General features: G+C 39.4%; 1 protein-coding gene across 10 annotated transcripts in view; it reads right to left on the minus strand.

The window, feature by feature from the left end:
- The window catches only part of LOC148890017 (arf-GAP with coiled-coil, ANK repeat and PH domain-containing protein 3-like), a 61,853-nt gene that overhangs the window by 31,752 nt on the left and 15,312 nt on the right, over positions 1–14,789 (minus strand). For all 10 annotated transcript variants that reach the window (XM_089009949.1, XM_089009946.1, XM_089009947.1 and 7 more), the window contains exon 2: positions 1,364–1,421. In XM_089009949.1, coding sequence (XP_088866075.1) covers positions 1,364–1,421 — 58 coding nt within the window. The remainder of the gene's footprint in view (positions 1–1,363; positions 1,422–14,789) is intronic.

A 14,789-nucleotide genomic window follows, 5' to 3' on the forward strand; every position in this document is an offset into this window, starting at 1 on the left:
AAATTCAAAGTCGGGACTCACAAAGATAGCGACATAATAATACGGTCCAAACATCATCGCGCCTCTGAATCGGGGTTGAACGTGGAGTCATTAACACATTCACTGCCAGACGTGCAAAAATGCATCCACTCCAGTGCCAGGGTTTTTGTCATTGTCACTCGAATTTCAGGACCCATAGAATATTGAGTTTTAGGACCACTAAACATTCAATGTAGCGTAAAAAAACACTATACTCTCTTCTTTCATCAGAAAAAAAAGTTAATTCCTAAGTTATATGGGTTTGGAGTTATAGGAGCTTGAAATGAAGGCAGCTGTCCAAATTACAATGCAATACATACATATTGATTCATATAGAGCTCTAACAACAACTGGAGCTAGAACAAAGCGCTAACATGGAAAAAAGGCAAATTCTACCCCCTTGTGGAAGGGAAAAAAACACTGCCAGAGGCCATGGCCAGCGCTTTATCAGCATCCAAAAAAGAACAACAAACCCCGAACAAATTCATGAATGGCGCTTTACGTCATATTTTCAATTCCCGGATAAATTCGTAAATGGCAGTGAATGAGTTGATTGTGAATGAATTTATGATTTCATGTAAAGCCATAGAACGTCATAAACAGCAGACGTGTGAGTTGAAAGTAACAATTGGAAAACACAATTACTCGACTTCGAGTGTTAAACGTCAAGTAGTACTGAATGGCTTTTAGCTTCATTTGTAACAGTGCCAAATTGTACGCCAAAATGTTGTGGTTTTTTGTCATTAGAGATTAATAAAGTTAGGTCCCTCTTTTGCGCAAAATACGGCGTCATACTAAATTACCACGAGAACACACTGGGGATGTAATGTAGTTAATACATTCTGATGCTGAAAAATGATTTTGCTGATCTAAAAGAGGCATTACCTCAGCTCCGAGACTCCCAAGGGACCATTAGCAGTGTACCTTCACTTTACATCGAGCACTATATTATATTCATTCAGCAAGACAATAATGCACGAGGACATGTCCTCTGCATGTCAAGTTTGCTTTTAACCAATCCAACAATTATTTATGACGATGGCATCTATAGATGAATCAACATTCTCTTCTGGCGTCCTGTCAAATCACTTACACGGACAGAAAAAGCAACGTTTCTTTCTATACTGCACTCGGTGTTGTTTGGCTATTCGCAAGCCAATTGGACGAAGCAGAGCACATCTGGTTGTAATCGTCTGATACAAAGAAAAGAAATTAGACCTCACACATCATCGAAGCACCGATGGCTATTTTTCAGGAGAACATTATGATTTAGTCACACACACAAAAAAAACATTTGTTTTACTAATCCGGTACATCCGGGAAAAGAAAAAAAAAAAAAACGTACCTTGTCCAGCTTTGCCTCGATCTCCACCACATCTGTCTCCACGTCATCAATGCCGGCCCTAAGACAAGAATAAACAAAAAGTTTGTGAACTAATGATAGACTTGCATATATATACACACACGCACACAAACGCCCCTGCAGGCAAGCACACATTTGTCCAATGATCAATGTCCAGCTTTTAGGCAGTCAGACTTCAAAATGTGACCTCCCAAATGTGTTTGTGGGCTCAATTAATTGATTAAGAGCTGTCGATGTACACACGCACACACAAATACACACACATTTTTGTCAATGTGTGAGGACTTAGTGTGTGAGGCACACACACACACACACACACACACACATTTTTGCTGCTTCGTGGGGACTTAGAATGAGAGGTGCGCACACACACACACACACACACACACACACACACACACACACACACACACACACACACACACACACACACACACACACACACACACACACACACATTTTTGTCAATGTGTAAGGACTTAGTGTGTGAGGCACACACACACGTTTTTGCTGCTTCGTGGGGACTTAGAATGAGAGGTGCACACACACCCGCATATACACACACACACACACACAAATACACACACATTTTTGTCACTTAAGGCACACACACACGTTTTTGCTGCTTCGTGGGGACTTAGAATGAGAGGTGCACACACACCCGCATATACACACACACACACACACAAATACACACACATTTTTGTCAATGTGTGGGGACTTAGTGTGTGAGGCACACACACACGTTTTTGCTGCTTCGTGGGGACTTAGAATGAGAGGTGCACACACACCCGCATATACACACACATTTTTGTCAATGTGTGGGGACTTAGTGTGTGAGGCGCACACACACGTTTTTGCTGCTTCGTGGGGACTTAGAATGAGAGGTGCACACACACACACACACACACACACACACACACACACAAATATGCACACACACGTTAGGGTGTTGAATTGACTGAATTTATGGTGAAGTCGCCCGATGACGGCGCCATGTGCCGTTTTCGCCAACCTTGTAGCATTGAAAGTATTTCAAGCCAGTTGCAACCAGACACCAGACATTACATTTGCGCAGACTTGCGCGTTAATCCCAATGATGAAGATAAGTGGTACATGGCCCAGCTGTAAAATCAATGAATGACATCATGCGGAATTAAAGATCCTCGTTTGGGCGCTAAAAAAGTAAACACAAATGCAGCAGGAACAGGAACGGAGGCTTTCATTCACAGTCATGGAAATAATTCCGATTTTTGTTTCACGCACACGAACATCAAAAAGGTCACAGAAAAAAGGTAAAACTATCAACATTATTTAAGATGTACTACAGTTTATGTGAATTCCATAATGACACCATCGTCTGGATTGGATCCAGTTGTAGTTGAGGGTCACACCCTGCACAGGCTGCTGAAACGAGCCCCTCATAATACCAAACCCTTCAAGGATGTCGATGACCTCATCATTAAATGGCCAAACCATCCTCGTCCGCGACACGATCACACTGGGGGCGACACCCTGATTGCGGAGTTGACCTATAGAACTGGAAAAAGAACACATTCGCCAGTGCTTCTAATTTCAAGTTCGCTTTAAGTCTCGCTCTAATTTGGAATGAGTCCAAAACAAAAAAATCTGCAATTAAAAAGTTTCTTCAGCCGTCATCTGTACTTCTTTGAAGGTGTCGGACGTTCCGCTCCTTATCCGAAAAGCTTCGTCAGTAAAATAAAATTGTGCTGGTACCTATGGCCCTATATATATATCCCTAATAGTGAGAGGCAACAGTGCCACACCTCTGCTTTGATAGGCTCCTGCTCTAAGGTTGGGGGAGCAGAGGACTACCCCCTGAAGCTAATCTGATTATTTCTTTTGTACTGTATGATTATGTCCGATGACTGCCTCCGATTGCCATATTCGCCCTGGTATCACCTCATCAGCATGTCTAAGCCTAAGTGGGAATGATCTAAGAAGTCTGTTGTATGCACGATCCAAATTAACTCTCAAACCAAAATAGCAATTTAGTGAAGGGTTTTGTTGTTTTACACCACCACCTCTGCCTATTAGGGATATACATAGGGCCAGAGCTACCAGCACAATTTTAGTGCTCTGACGAAGCTTTTCAGATGAAACGTCCAACATCTTCAAAGAAGTACAGATGACGGCTGAAGAAACCTTTTCATCGATGGACCACTCCTGTACGATAGAGCTTACACAGACGAAAAAAGCTGCAATGCTCACACACCTGCTCCAGAGAAGAACATTGACAGTTCCTTTCTTTTCTTTGGAATTTATCGCTAGGTGATGCTGAAGCACGCTCAGTAAGAAAACAAAAGTGTCTAATTTGCCTCAAAACAACATGCTCCGACCACAGCGGAGTGAGCATGTGTGTGGTCTACTCAGGAGGTCTGTCATGTCGCGTGTTTGCATGTTTTTACACTTGACTACTATTGCGGATATGCACAGTCTACCATCAAACCAACTTTCACTCGCAGCGCTTCACTCAAGCAGGGGAATCAAACACATTGGCGTGGTGTTCCCTTATAGCTCGCTGCAGACAATCAACGATGTCAAACAAGCTATTCAGTACGGGGGTCCATAATCTCATTAAATCAAGTATCAGACATGCCGCACCGGCAATGAGATGTATGCTGGAGGTGGTGGCCAAATCAGAATCAGAATCAGAATCAGAATCATCTTTATTGCCAAGTATGTAGAACACACAAGGAATTTGTTTCCGGTAGAACACGCTGCACTAGTATCGTTGTCAAAAAAACTGCTAAGTAAAAGCTTGAAAGATGAGACTGATAGAGGCAATACAATACATATTGATTTATAGTGCGATTTAACAACCATCTGAAGCTGTAACAAAGCGCTTAACATGGACAACTATCATATACAGGACAATAAAGCAGTCACAAAGATAGTAGAAAGCACCAGAGTGTAGAACTAAGATCAAGAAAAGATCAATAAATGTTAGTTTGTCCTCAGCCGGAATTGAACGTTGTACCTCTGCACTGTGAGGCGGATGTGCGAACCACTGTAAATCAGGACAAATAATCATGAATGATGCTAAACCAACCATAGCATGAGGTGGACAGATATCAAAAATAGTTTTTATAGAGAGAAAAATGGTCAGTTTAACCCCAGCCGAGCCCCCCCCTCCTCTATTTTAATACATGTGATGCCCCAGTTACTTCAAATAAATGTTGAGTGGCTTTCAGAGCAAAAGCCTCCAAGCAATTTAGCATTGACCAAAATAGATTTTAGGATTGGCAGAAACAAATTGAAAATTAGGATCTCGTGCGAAAGAAAATGACAAACAGAGTGTTTTAGATAAACATGTTTTTAAATTTATGTTTGTAATCAAACATGTTTGGAAATATGTCTTCTTTTTCAAAGTGTCCTCATTTATTTGTGTGATAACATACAGTAAAGTCTCGTTATATCGATATTCAAGGGAGTCCGAAAAAATATCGATATAACCGGGTCTATCGATATATCCGACCCTGTTTGCATGTAATTTTCTCCGTGCGTGCATAGAAATAGTATCGATATAACCGGGACTATCGATATATCCGATATCGATATAACGAGACTTTACTGTATATGCATTAATGACTCTGTTTCCAATGTTGATGATTGTCTTTGGGGTGGGGGGAACTAAAGGTTATTTCTGCTTACTTCAGGTAAACATTATGTTTAAATGTGATTTTATTTATTGTCAACAAACAAAAATAATGATAAAAAATTGAACTCACATTCATACTAAATGTAGTTGTTGGGTGTCAGTAGTATACCGACAGTCGTACATTTTAGTCTTCAACGAGATTGCCACTCGTCACACGCATTTTATGGCACTGCATATTTTAAAACAGGACAACTATAAGCAGACTACCAAAATAAAACATTAAAAAAAAAAAAATCCGTTTTAATTTCATTTTGAAAATGTCCGTGTGTGATTCGCAAGCGACCGTGCTACCAGTCTCATTTTTGCTTAAATGTTATCATCCACCGACGACCGCAGTGTATAAATTGACCAATCAGACATAGAGATGCCAAGATTAAAACTTCCTTGACTTGTAGCTTCAAACTCATCAACTACTGGACTAATTGGTTCAACTCTGACACTGAACTTGTCACTTATCAATCATGCAGCACGTCTATTACAAAAAAAAATCGTTCATACTCAATGTTTGCAGTCACTATCAGTGTGTGACGTATTGTATAAGGAATAAACTAAAGGTTCCAATAACAATGATGCAGCTAAGTTGCCTAGTCAGAACGAGGCGGGGGAGGACTGGCAAACATGGAAACACAGTAGATCACAGGTGTCAAAGTCAAGGCCCGCGGGCCAAATCCGGCCCGCCACATCATTTTTTTCGGCCCGCGAAAGCAAATCAAACTTGTTAAATTCCATGATGATTGCCAAAATCTGAGCCAAAATTGTATATTTTTGGATGTCAACCACAATAAAAGTCATTATTCTTGACTTCTGATTTGAAAACGAGTTATTCATTAATTTGCTGTGTGCTCTATATGTAATATTTGAAGGGATTTAAACATTCTAATGGGTTCCCCAAATTCATAATGGCCCTCGAGAGGAAACCATAACTACAATTTGGCCCGCGGCAAAAAATGACTTTGACACCCCTGCAGTAGATGGTCTACTATTGTCAGCAACGGGGAAGGGGAAGTTCATGTGCACTCCCACCACATGCCCACTCATCAGACCTAACAACCATTCACAGTCTATTCTGGTCCTGTCACTGTGTGTCCTCCTCCTCCATAACCCTTGCGTGGATATCTTCCCGCATCTCTTCACATTAGTGTAACCACACACACACACACACGTCTTGCCGTCTACACAGCGAATCTGCTGTTTCTTGCAGACCCGATGTGTCACACGGCGTCCTATCCACATCAGCATCGGATCAAGGACGAGAGGGGACAGAGAGGGAGCGAGAACAACAGGGCCTCTGATACCAGTCAAGCTCGGGCCCGGCGGCAAAAATACTCGCATGCAGCAGCGCGTCAGCCATGAATGAGATGAAATGGTTTGTGTCTGTTATACATCGACGGATTGGATGTGTGGTAAAGCAAAGAGACAAAAAGGAGACAGGATTAACACAACATTATTTTCAATTTTCAGCAGTTAAGTGGCCATGATTTTTTGTTCCCCACACACCCTGGCCATTGCTGTGAAGTAGCGTTTGTGAAAAGTTTCCTCTATTCACTTCTTTTTATCTATCTAGGTATCTATCCATATATCTATCTATCCAGCTATCTATCCATCTAGCCATCCATCCATCCATAGCTATCTAGTTGGCTACCAAGATAGCCATCTATTTGCTATCTAGCTAGCTAGTTAGCTTTCAAGCTATTTGAATTATTCCGAGTTGAGTGAATGCTGATGCGCGTGGCTTCCGCTGCTCACCCACAGAAAAACTTATCCTGTGACTGTAAAGTGATCTTGAGAGTTTAGAAAGGCACTTATGAATGAAATGTATTATTATTATTATTATTGTTGTTAAAAAAACCAACAAAACAGAAATGCAGGAAAATAATACAACTGCATTTTCAACTGACTTCAAACATAAGTACGACAGTGCCGACGTACAGTACGTTCCGAACGGTCGTTCGTAAGGTGAATTAGTTCGTAAGTTGCTTCAATGCCATATTTTGTATGGAATGTACTGTATGTTTAAGGCTTATATAAGTATGTTTAAGGCTTGCATTGCGCGCAATACCAAATCAAATTTAAAGCATCTCTGCCCGAACATTTTTCGACAAAAATGTTGGTAAGCACCCTTGTTCATAACTCGAATGTATGTAAGTAGGGGTGGGTCTGTATTTGTTTATTGATAAAGCTCCCTGTATTCCCAATAGTATAGGGAATAGGATATAAAGTAAAGTCTCGTTATATCGATATTCTCGGGAAAAAATATCGATATAACCGGACTATCGATATATCCGATCCTGCGGCATGTACATTTTCTCCTTGCGTTCATAGAAATAGTATCGTAATAAGCAGTACTATTGATATAACCGATATAACAAGACTATATATATATATATATATATATATATATATATATATATATATATATATATATATATATATATATATATATATTATATAAAGTCTCGTTATATCGATATCGGATATATCGATAGTCCCGGTTATATCGATACTATTTCTATGCACGCACAGAGAAAATTACATGCAAACAGGGTCGGATATATCGATAGTCCCGGTTATATCGATATTTTTTCGGACTCCCTTGAATATCGATATAACGAGACTTTACTGTATATATAATCCCTACGTTTTTAATCTGTGGGTATTTGTGATGTGACTCAGCAGATCAAGGAATGATGGGCAATGACCCATTTTGTTTATTTATTTGACTGACATCAGGTGGCTGAAAGCACTTGCTTCTACCCCCCCCCCCTAAACACACATGCACGCAGACAAAAATTACTTCGCGACAGATGAGGCACACATGAGATCCCCAATATAAACATTCTTGACATCTTTAATGTTTTCCTGTTTTAGAGGATAAACGGGCTGTGAGATTTTGGAAAGACGACTGGCCGATGAACGGAAACAAAAACCTGAAAAATATTAATTTATGTTGAATATTTGTAAGCAGTTAGAAATAGAATATTTTATTTTTGTGAAGTGTCATTTTTCAAGATAAAAAAAAAAAAAAAAAAAAAAAACAAAAAACAGTCACACACGTACACACACACACACACTCATTTATAATTACACATTTTCATCCTCCACCCACAAATTCGGCCTGCACACGCGTGAAAATATCCCCATCTCGGAATTCCAAGTAGAGAGGCAACCATAGCAACCGTTCATTGACCCAAATCACCATGGCAACAGGCATCGGCATTACTCACGCCTTTTTTAAACTGACCAATTTCCTCTTTGTCTGTCAGGATTGTATTTGAGCATCTCCTCGCCACTCCCTGTAGCTTGCAAATAAATAAATACAAATACAAATACATGTGTAAATGACTCAACAAATAGCTATATGGATGAATTAATTAAACACCTAACGAATGAATGAATGAATGAATGAATGAATGAATGAATTGTGCGTGGCTTAATTTCTTTGTTTGTCGATATTTGGAATAGTGTGAGCAGGTGGTTTTTCCATTCTTTGTTTTTTTTTTTTTTAAATCTTCGTTCTACCATCATGGAAAACATTGCAAAACTCCATTAAAGGACAACCGACCCCACTTTTTTGTTTCCTAACTGACATCAGAAAAACGTTTTATAGCATCTAAAATACCCAAAACACGCAGTATGATATTTTTAGTCAAATGCAAAACACCAATAAAAATGACTTAAAGTGTGCTGAAACAGCAAAAAAAATGAAATCGGATGTGGCCAGTTTCAGAAGGTCCCGCCTCCTTGTTCGTGGTGTCACCCCAAGACGTCTCGCCTTGCTGGAGAATCAAAACAATGGCTTCAGATTCGGAGAATATGCTTTCTTGTTACTCATCCGGTTATGAATATGATTCAAATAGTTCTGAAGAGGAAAGCATACATGTTTGCAATCGATTAAAGAATTTATTCCGTGCCATTTTGAGGTATTTGGGGCGGGAAATGTAGCACCAAAAAGAGGCAGAAAATCAGTGTAAGGAATTAATCAGCCCGTTTCCACAGGCTGATTAATTCCTTACATGGAGCTTTGTGGCCATCTTCTGCCTCTTTTTGGTGCTACACGAAGTTTTCAGACCAAATAAAGTACAGCAAAATGCATTAACGTGATGGAAGGACTGCTACAATGTGTCTTTTTTCGGGCAGGGGCGTTCCTTCAGTGATGTAACGTGAGGAATCGTCACCAACTCAAAAACAAGACTTCCGGAATATTCAGCGCGAGTCTTAAAAGGTAAAATATAGCTATATGCGGTGGAATCTTTGTAAAATACGCTCAGTAGAAGTCATTTGAAGCCATTTTACAAATTATGGACACAACTTGTCCGTAGACGTCGGCTGTCCTTTTAGGCAACTCTAAGGCAACTTATAGGCTTTTATATTAAAAGTGTGATTTCTGAAGCACATTTAATTCTTTGTATGCGTATCGTCAAATGCGCAAGGGTTTAGGCCGCAGACACTGCCGGTTGGTGAGCACATACACGTGAGTCTGTCCATGAGATGACAATGAAACAGAACAGGAAACTCATTTAGTGCATTTAATTGGACAATTTGTGAGCTCAGTGCACAATCGCCACACCATTAAAGAGCACACAAACTAGCTCAGTCTCTATTAAAAGAGCCTTGAAATAAAGGATCCTCACATTTGAAACACACACCCGCCCAAACACGCTGTCTTTGTACACTGATCGCGAGTTAAGGCAAACACTGGTATCTTATGCTAGGCTTACAAAGATGCCTTCACTTCGCCCCCTTGCCCCGCCGCCTGCCCCCAACCATTCCTCCAAACACACAAGCATCACAGTCTTTCCAAGAAAACACTTAACTGTTCCGACATCTGAGGATGATACTTGTGTGTCATGTGATTTTCAACGCAAGTCATGATGAGTGAGACTGATGATATTTTACTGATCAACAGGAACCTCCATTTTCTTTGATATTGCTCTACTAGAATGAATACAAACATATCAATATGGTATGAGAAGGAAAAAAAAAAAGAAAATTATTTTAGAAGGTGCTAATTTGGAGCTTGACCTCGCCCAAAAATACTTTCAAGTAACTTTTATGGGAATGCTCAGTTAATTTATATGCCTAAAAATGGCAACAAAAACACCTGATCGATTCAATATAAATAAATGAATAAATAAATAAATAAATAAATAAACATACATAAATGAATATACATAAATGGGCAAATAATAAATAAAAAAATAATACATAAATGGGTAAATAATAAATACATCAAAAGTAAATAAATAATACATACATGGGTAAATGATAAAAAAAATAAAAAAATAGATAATTACATAAATAAATGAAAATACATTAACGGGTAAATAAAAAATTAAAAAATAAATAATACATAAATGTGTAAATAATAAATACAAAATAAATAATACATAAATGGGTAAATGATGAAAAAAATAGATAAATAATTATATAAATAAATGTAAATACATAAATGGGCAAATAATAAATAAAAAAATACATAAATGGGTAAATAATAAATACATCATAAGTAAATAAATAATACATACATGGGTAAATGATAAAAAAAAATAACAAAATAGAAAAATAATTACATAAATAAATGAAAATACATTAATGGGTAAATAACAAATTAAAAAATAAATAATACATAAATGTGTAAATAATAAATACAAAATAAATAATACATAAATGGGTAAATGATGAAAAAAATAGATAAATAATTATATAAATAAATGAAAATACATAAATGGGTAAATAATAAATAAAAAAATAATAATACATAAATGGTTAAATAATAAAGAATAAATAAATAAATAATACACAAATGGGTAAATTATAATTAAAGAATAAATAAATAAATAGTTAAATAAACAATATATAAATAAATAAAAAAATGTAATCATTTCTTCACTTTTAACGTTTGAAACTAAAGCACTGATATCAACATATGACTCGTCAATGGGTAATTTCTGAAGGCCTTGAATGACGCGGTGACGTGACGGAACCAAGAATCACCGCAAACACAGTGTTCAATGAGAAGATGGCTCATCTGCCATTTCCCGTTGCACTTTCTATGAACTTAAAGAAACGTATAAATATTTCTGGCACAGAACGTCAGGATGTGGAAACGTCATTATGTCTTTCGAGAAAACAGGCCGGCAGGAAGCGTGGTGGAAGGCCTCAGAGCGTGAAGCGGGCAGAAATGATCCCTCTCAAACGTAATCTGATGGCATCTCAAAACCAGGTGGCACTTCCTTTTGTTGGAAAGTGAAACATTTGGCTCGCTCTTTTGTGCCGGGATAGGAGAGCTACGTGGCTTTCATTATATGTGCTGTCAACACGTGTGTCAGAAAAACACGCTGGGGACTCATGAAATGACAGTAAAAATGATCTGGACAACAAAACGCTCCAAAGTGCATCCAAGCGTGCATCCTTCATGTCCAGATGCTTCCCAAATGTGTGGTATCGGAACAATATATTGCGTTTATGTTTAAATAACAACATCAATATTATTTTGATGGGATACTGGGAAACCAATGTGTCATTGCAACGGTAAAACACAATCCCCTACTTCAGTCAGCTTCACAATTGGTGGACCAAATAGGACACATTGCATCAATGCTAACCACACCAAAACAATCACTTGCGTATATAAATCACATTTATTTTGTGATGTCAAATGATTCGCACAGGAATCAACCGGTCAATTGTTCCTTTTCAATTTTGTGTGGCTTTTATTAATCTGCTGGACCATCACTTTACGTTAGGCCACCGACAATCTTCAGTAGTCCGCCAAAAAAGCAGTTGTGCTGAGAGTGGCATCAAACAATAGAGCAGGGGTCGGGAACCTTTTTGACTAAGAGAGCCATAAAAGTAAAATATTTAGAAATGTTTTTCAGCGAGAGCCACACGCAGGCGCGCGCGCACATACAAACGCTCGCGTCGCGCACACACACACGTGCACGCGCGGCCACTTTTCAACAAAATATCAGAATGTATTATTTAAAATAACTTTGTGATAGTACTCACCGTTAACATGGATGGTTTTCCGTTCCTCGTGTTTGGTAAAAATCCAGGAAAACGATCGGAATGAAATTCAATTTGCCGGTCCAGAGGCGAAGTTACTGCTAGCTAGCCTGCACACGGCTCATAAGCTTCCACACTTGCTATCTGCAATCTACTTCTCGCAGAAATATGTTGATGCTAACGTTAACATCGGGCTTGTTAAAATGTCACTGACATTCGACCGACTGTTTCATCGATGGTATTGTTTCATTGCAAATTAGAATCAGAACATTTTCTCTCCTCTAATGCTCCGGTGCCTTCACGCTGAAATGCACAAGTTGGGCTCATTTAAAGGGGCGTTTACCTATTTCAACATGACGGCCACTATCATCCAATCAACATGGCGCTTTCGGCCATTCTAGGTGAGTGTCATCCAATCAAAATTACGCTTTCCGCCAACTGCAGCCCCAACAGGAAATGAACGGCGAAAAAAACCGACAATATGTATTATAATATGTAATATTTATCGGCGAGCCATAAGCAATCATCAAAAGAGCCATATATGGCTCGCGAGCCATAGGTTCCCGACCCCTGCAATAGAGCATTGATTTTGTTTTTTATAACTTTATATGACTTGTAGAGAGAATAAGACAGACACACTACCTTAAGCCTTTCAGTGTGTTGTTCTATTGTACTGATTCCCCTTGTTCTATAACACAGCGTAGCATCTTATGTTTAATGCAAATCCATCAATTTTCTATCCCGCCTTTTTGGACCGACTTTGGCGAGAGGCACGGTACAGTCTGTACAGTCATCAGTCAAACGCAGGGAACATATAGACGAACAGCTATTCATAGTTTTTCTTTCCCAACATGGGAGAGTTGCGTAAACCCACACAAGCACAAGAAGAACATGCAGGCCAACATGCTAACAACTGTTTACCGCGCTACCGTCGAACACATCTAGGATATACTGTAAGATGAAAGGCAATATTATTAGAATGAAAAGTGGTCTGAAAGCTTCGATTCCATAGAAAAAATTGTTCCAAGGCTGCAAATGACTGACTGGCAGTCAATGGTGAACGCCCAAAGTAAGCTAGGCTAGCCACCCGCTCATCGGCGACACTGATTGATGGCAAGCGCCCTTACAGAAAATGGACAGCCGACTATACATAAAGATTTGCCAATTTGTTGCGTTTTAATTTCCCCACGATATTTTCCCATACGCCCATTACTAGTTTTAACCAGTTTTGATGTCACAGCTGTGGCCCAGGCGGAGTAGAAACTTCTGACGTTCAACCACAACGAGCTCAGGGGCTTGATCATGTTGGGTCACGCTACACTCACACACCCAGAGGAATGTGTGGCTCTACATCTTTGCTCACCGCACACTGTAAACGACTGCCCACGTCTCCGTTATGAGGAAATGATAAAAAAACTGAATGATGCTATGAATGTGACTCTGGTAGACCGAAGTCGAAACATAGGGATCATTGAAATGACAGAAAGGCCCTGGGCTTTTGAACAACCTGGAAGAAGAAAAAAATAGAAAAACCTACAATGTAAAAATGCTTTGAAATATCTGTACTGTTCATTAACTCATTCACTGCCAGATGTGCAAAAATGTGTCTACTCCAGTGCTAGGGTTTTTGTCATTGTCACTCAAATTCCTGGAGCCACAGAATATTGAGTTTTAGGACTGCATAAACATTCAATGCAACGTAAGCAACCTTAGACTCTCTTCTTTCATCAGAAAAAGAATTAATTCCTACGTTATATGGGTCTGGAGTTATCTGACCTTGAAATGAGGGCGGCTGTCCAAAATAAAATGCAATAAATATATATTGGTTTACATAGTGCTTCAACAACAACAGAAGCCGCAACAAAGCGCTAACATTTAAAAAGGGAAACGCTGCCCCTTGTGGAACGGAAAAAAACATTGCCAGAGGTCTGGCCAGCGTTTTATCGGCGCCCTAGCAAGAAAAAACAAAACCCGAATGAATTGGGGAATGGCGCTCTGTCATATTTTCAATTACCGAATAAATTTGAGAATGGCAGTGAATGAGATGAATACATAATTAAAACATCATTCATCGCAATGAAGCAGTTGGGGAGAAATAAAGTGCACTTCTTGATTGCAGGCGACAAGTTGAGATCAAGCCTTTGGGACACCCCCAGATAGTATTATTCAGGATTTGACATTAGGACTTCCACGTTTAAAAGAAAAAAGTATACGAATCAATCAAGTTATTTTTCTCTATGGGAAATGTAAACAAAATGAAAATATTTAGAATGTCATGGGATAGGCTACACACACCCACGACCCTTGTGAGGATCAGCGGTTTAGAAAATGTACTTGAACACCAGCTGAATGTCAAAGGCCCACCTCTTTAACCTTCACTGCACCCCCCGCCCCCCCTGCGGTCACTGAGCATAAGTCGAAATGCACACTGACGCATGAGAATCGAAGAGCAAGAAGACCCCCTGTGGCGTATACTGTAAGGTCCCGTTCCCAGCCATAATTCACTTCTGTGCTCTTAGCGTCCATCCCGCCTACAGCCAGCTGACGGCATCTTATCGCAAGAGCCGTGGGCTGCGTTTGGCCGGGATGGAACCTCACGAGAACACAAACAAGTCCAGACATAGTCAGATCAATCAGGCGAGTAGCCTGGAAACGTAAAATACATCAAACTTTGGGTATTGATAATCACTTCTTTCAACACATTGGAAAGAAGGTTTGAGA

This window comes from Hippocampus bargibanti, linkage group LG12 (genome assembly GCF_051943395.1).
Source record: "Hippocampus bargibanti isolate YZ-2025 linkage group LG12, ASM5194339v1, whole genome shotgun sequence".
Lineage (NCBI taxonomy): Eukaryota > Metazoa > Chordata > Actinopteri > Syngnathiformes > Syngnathidae > Hippocampus > Hippocampus bargibanti.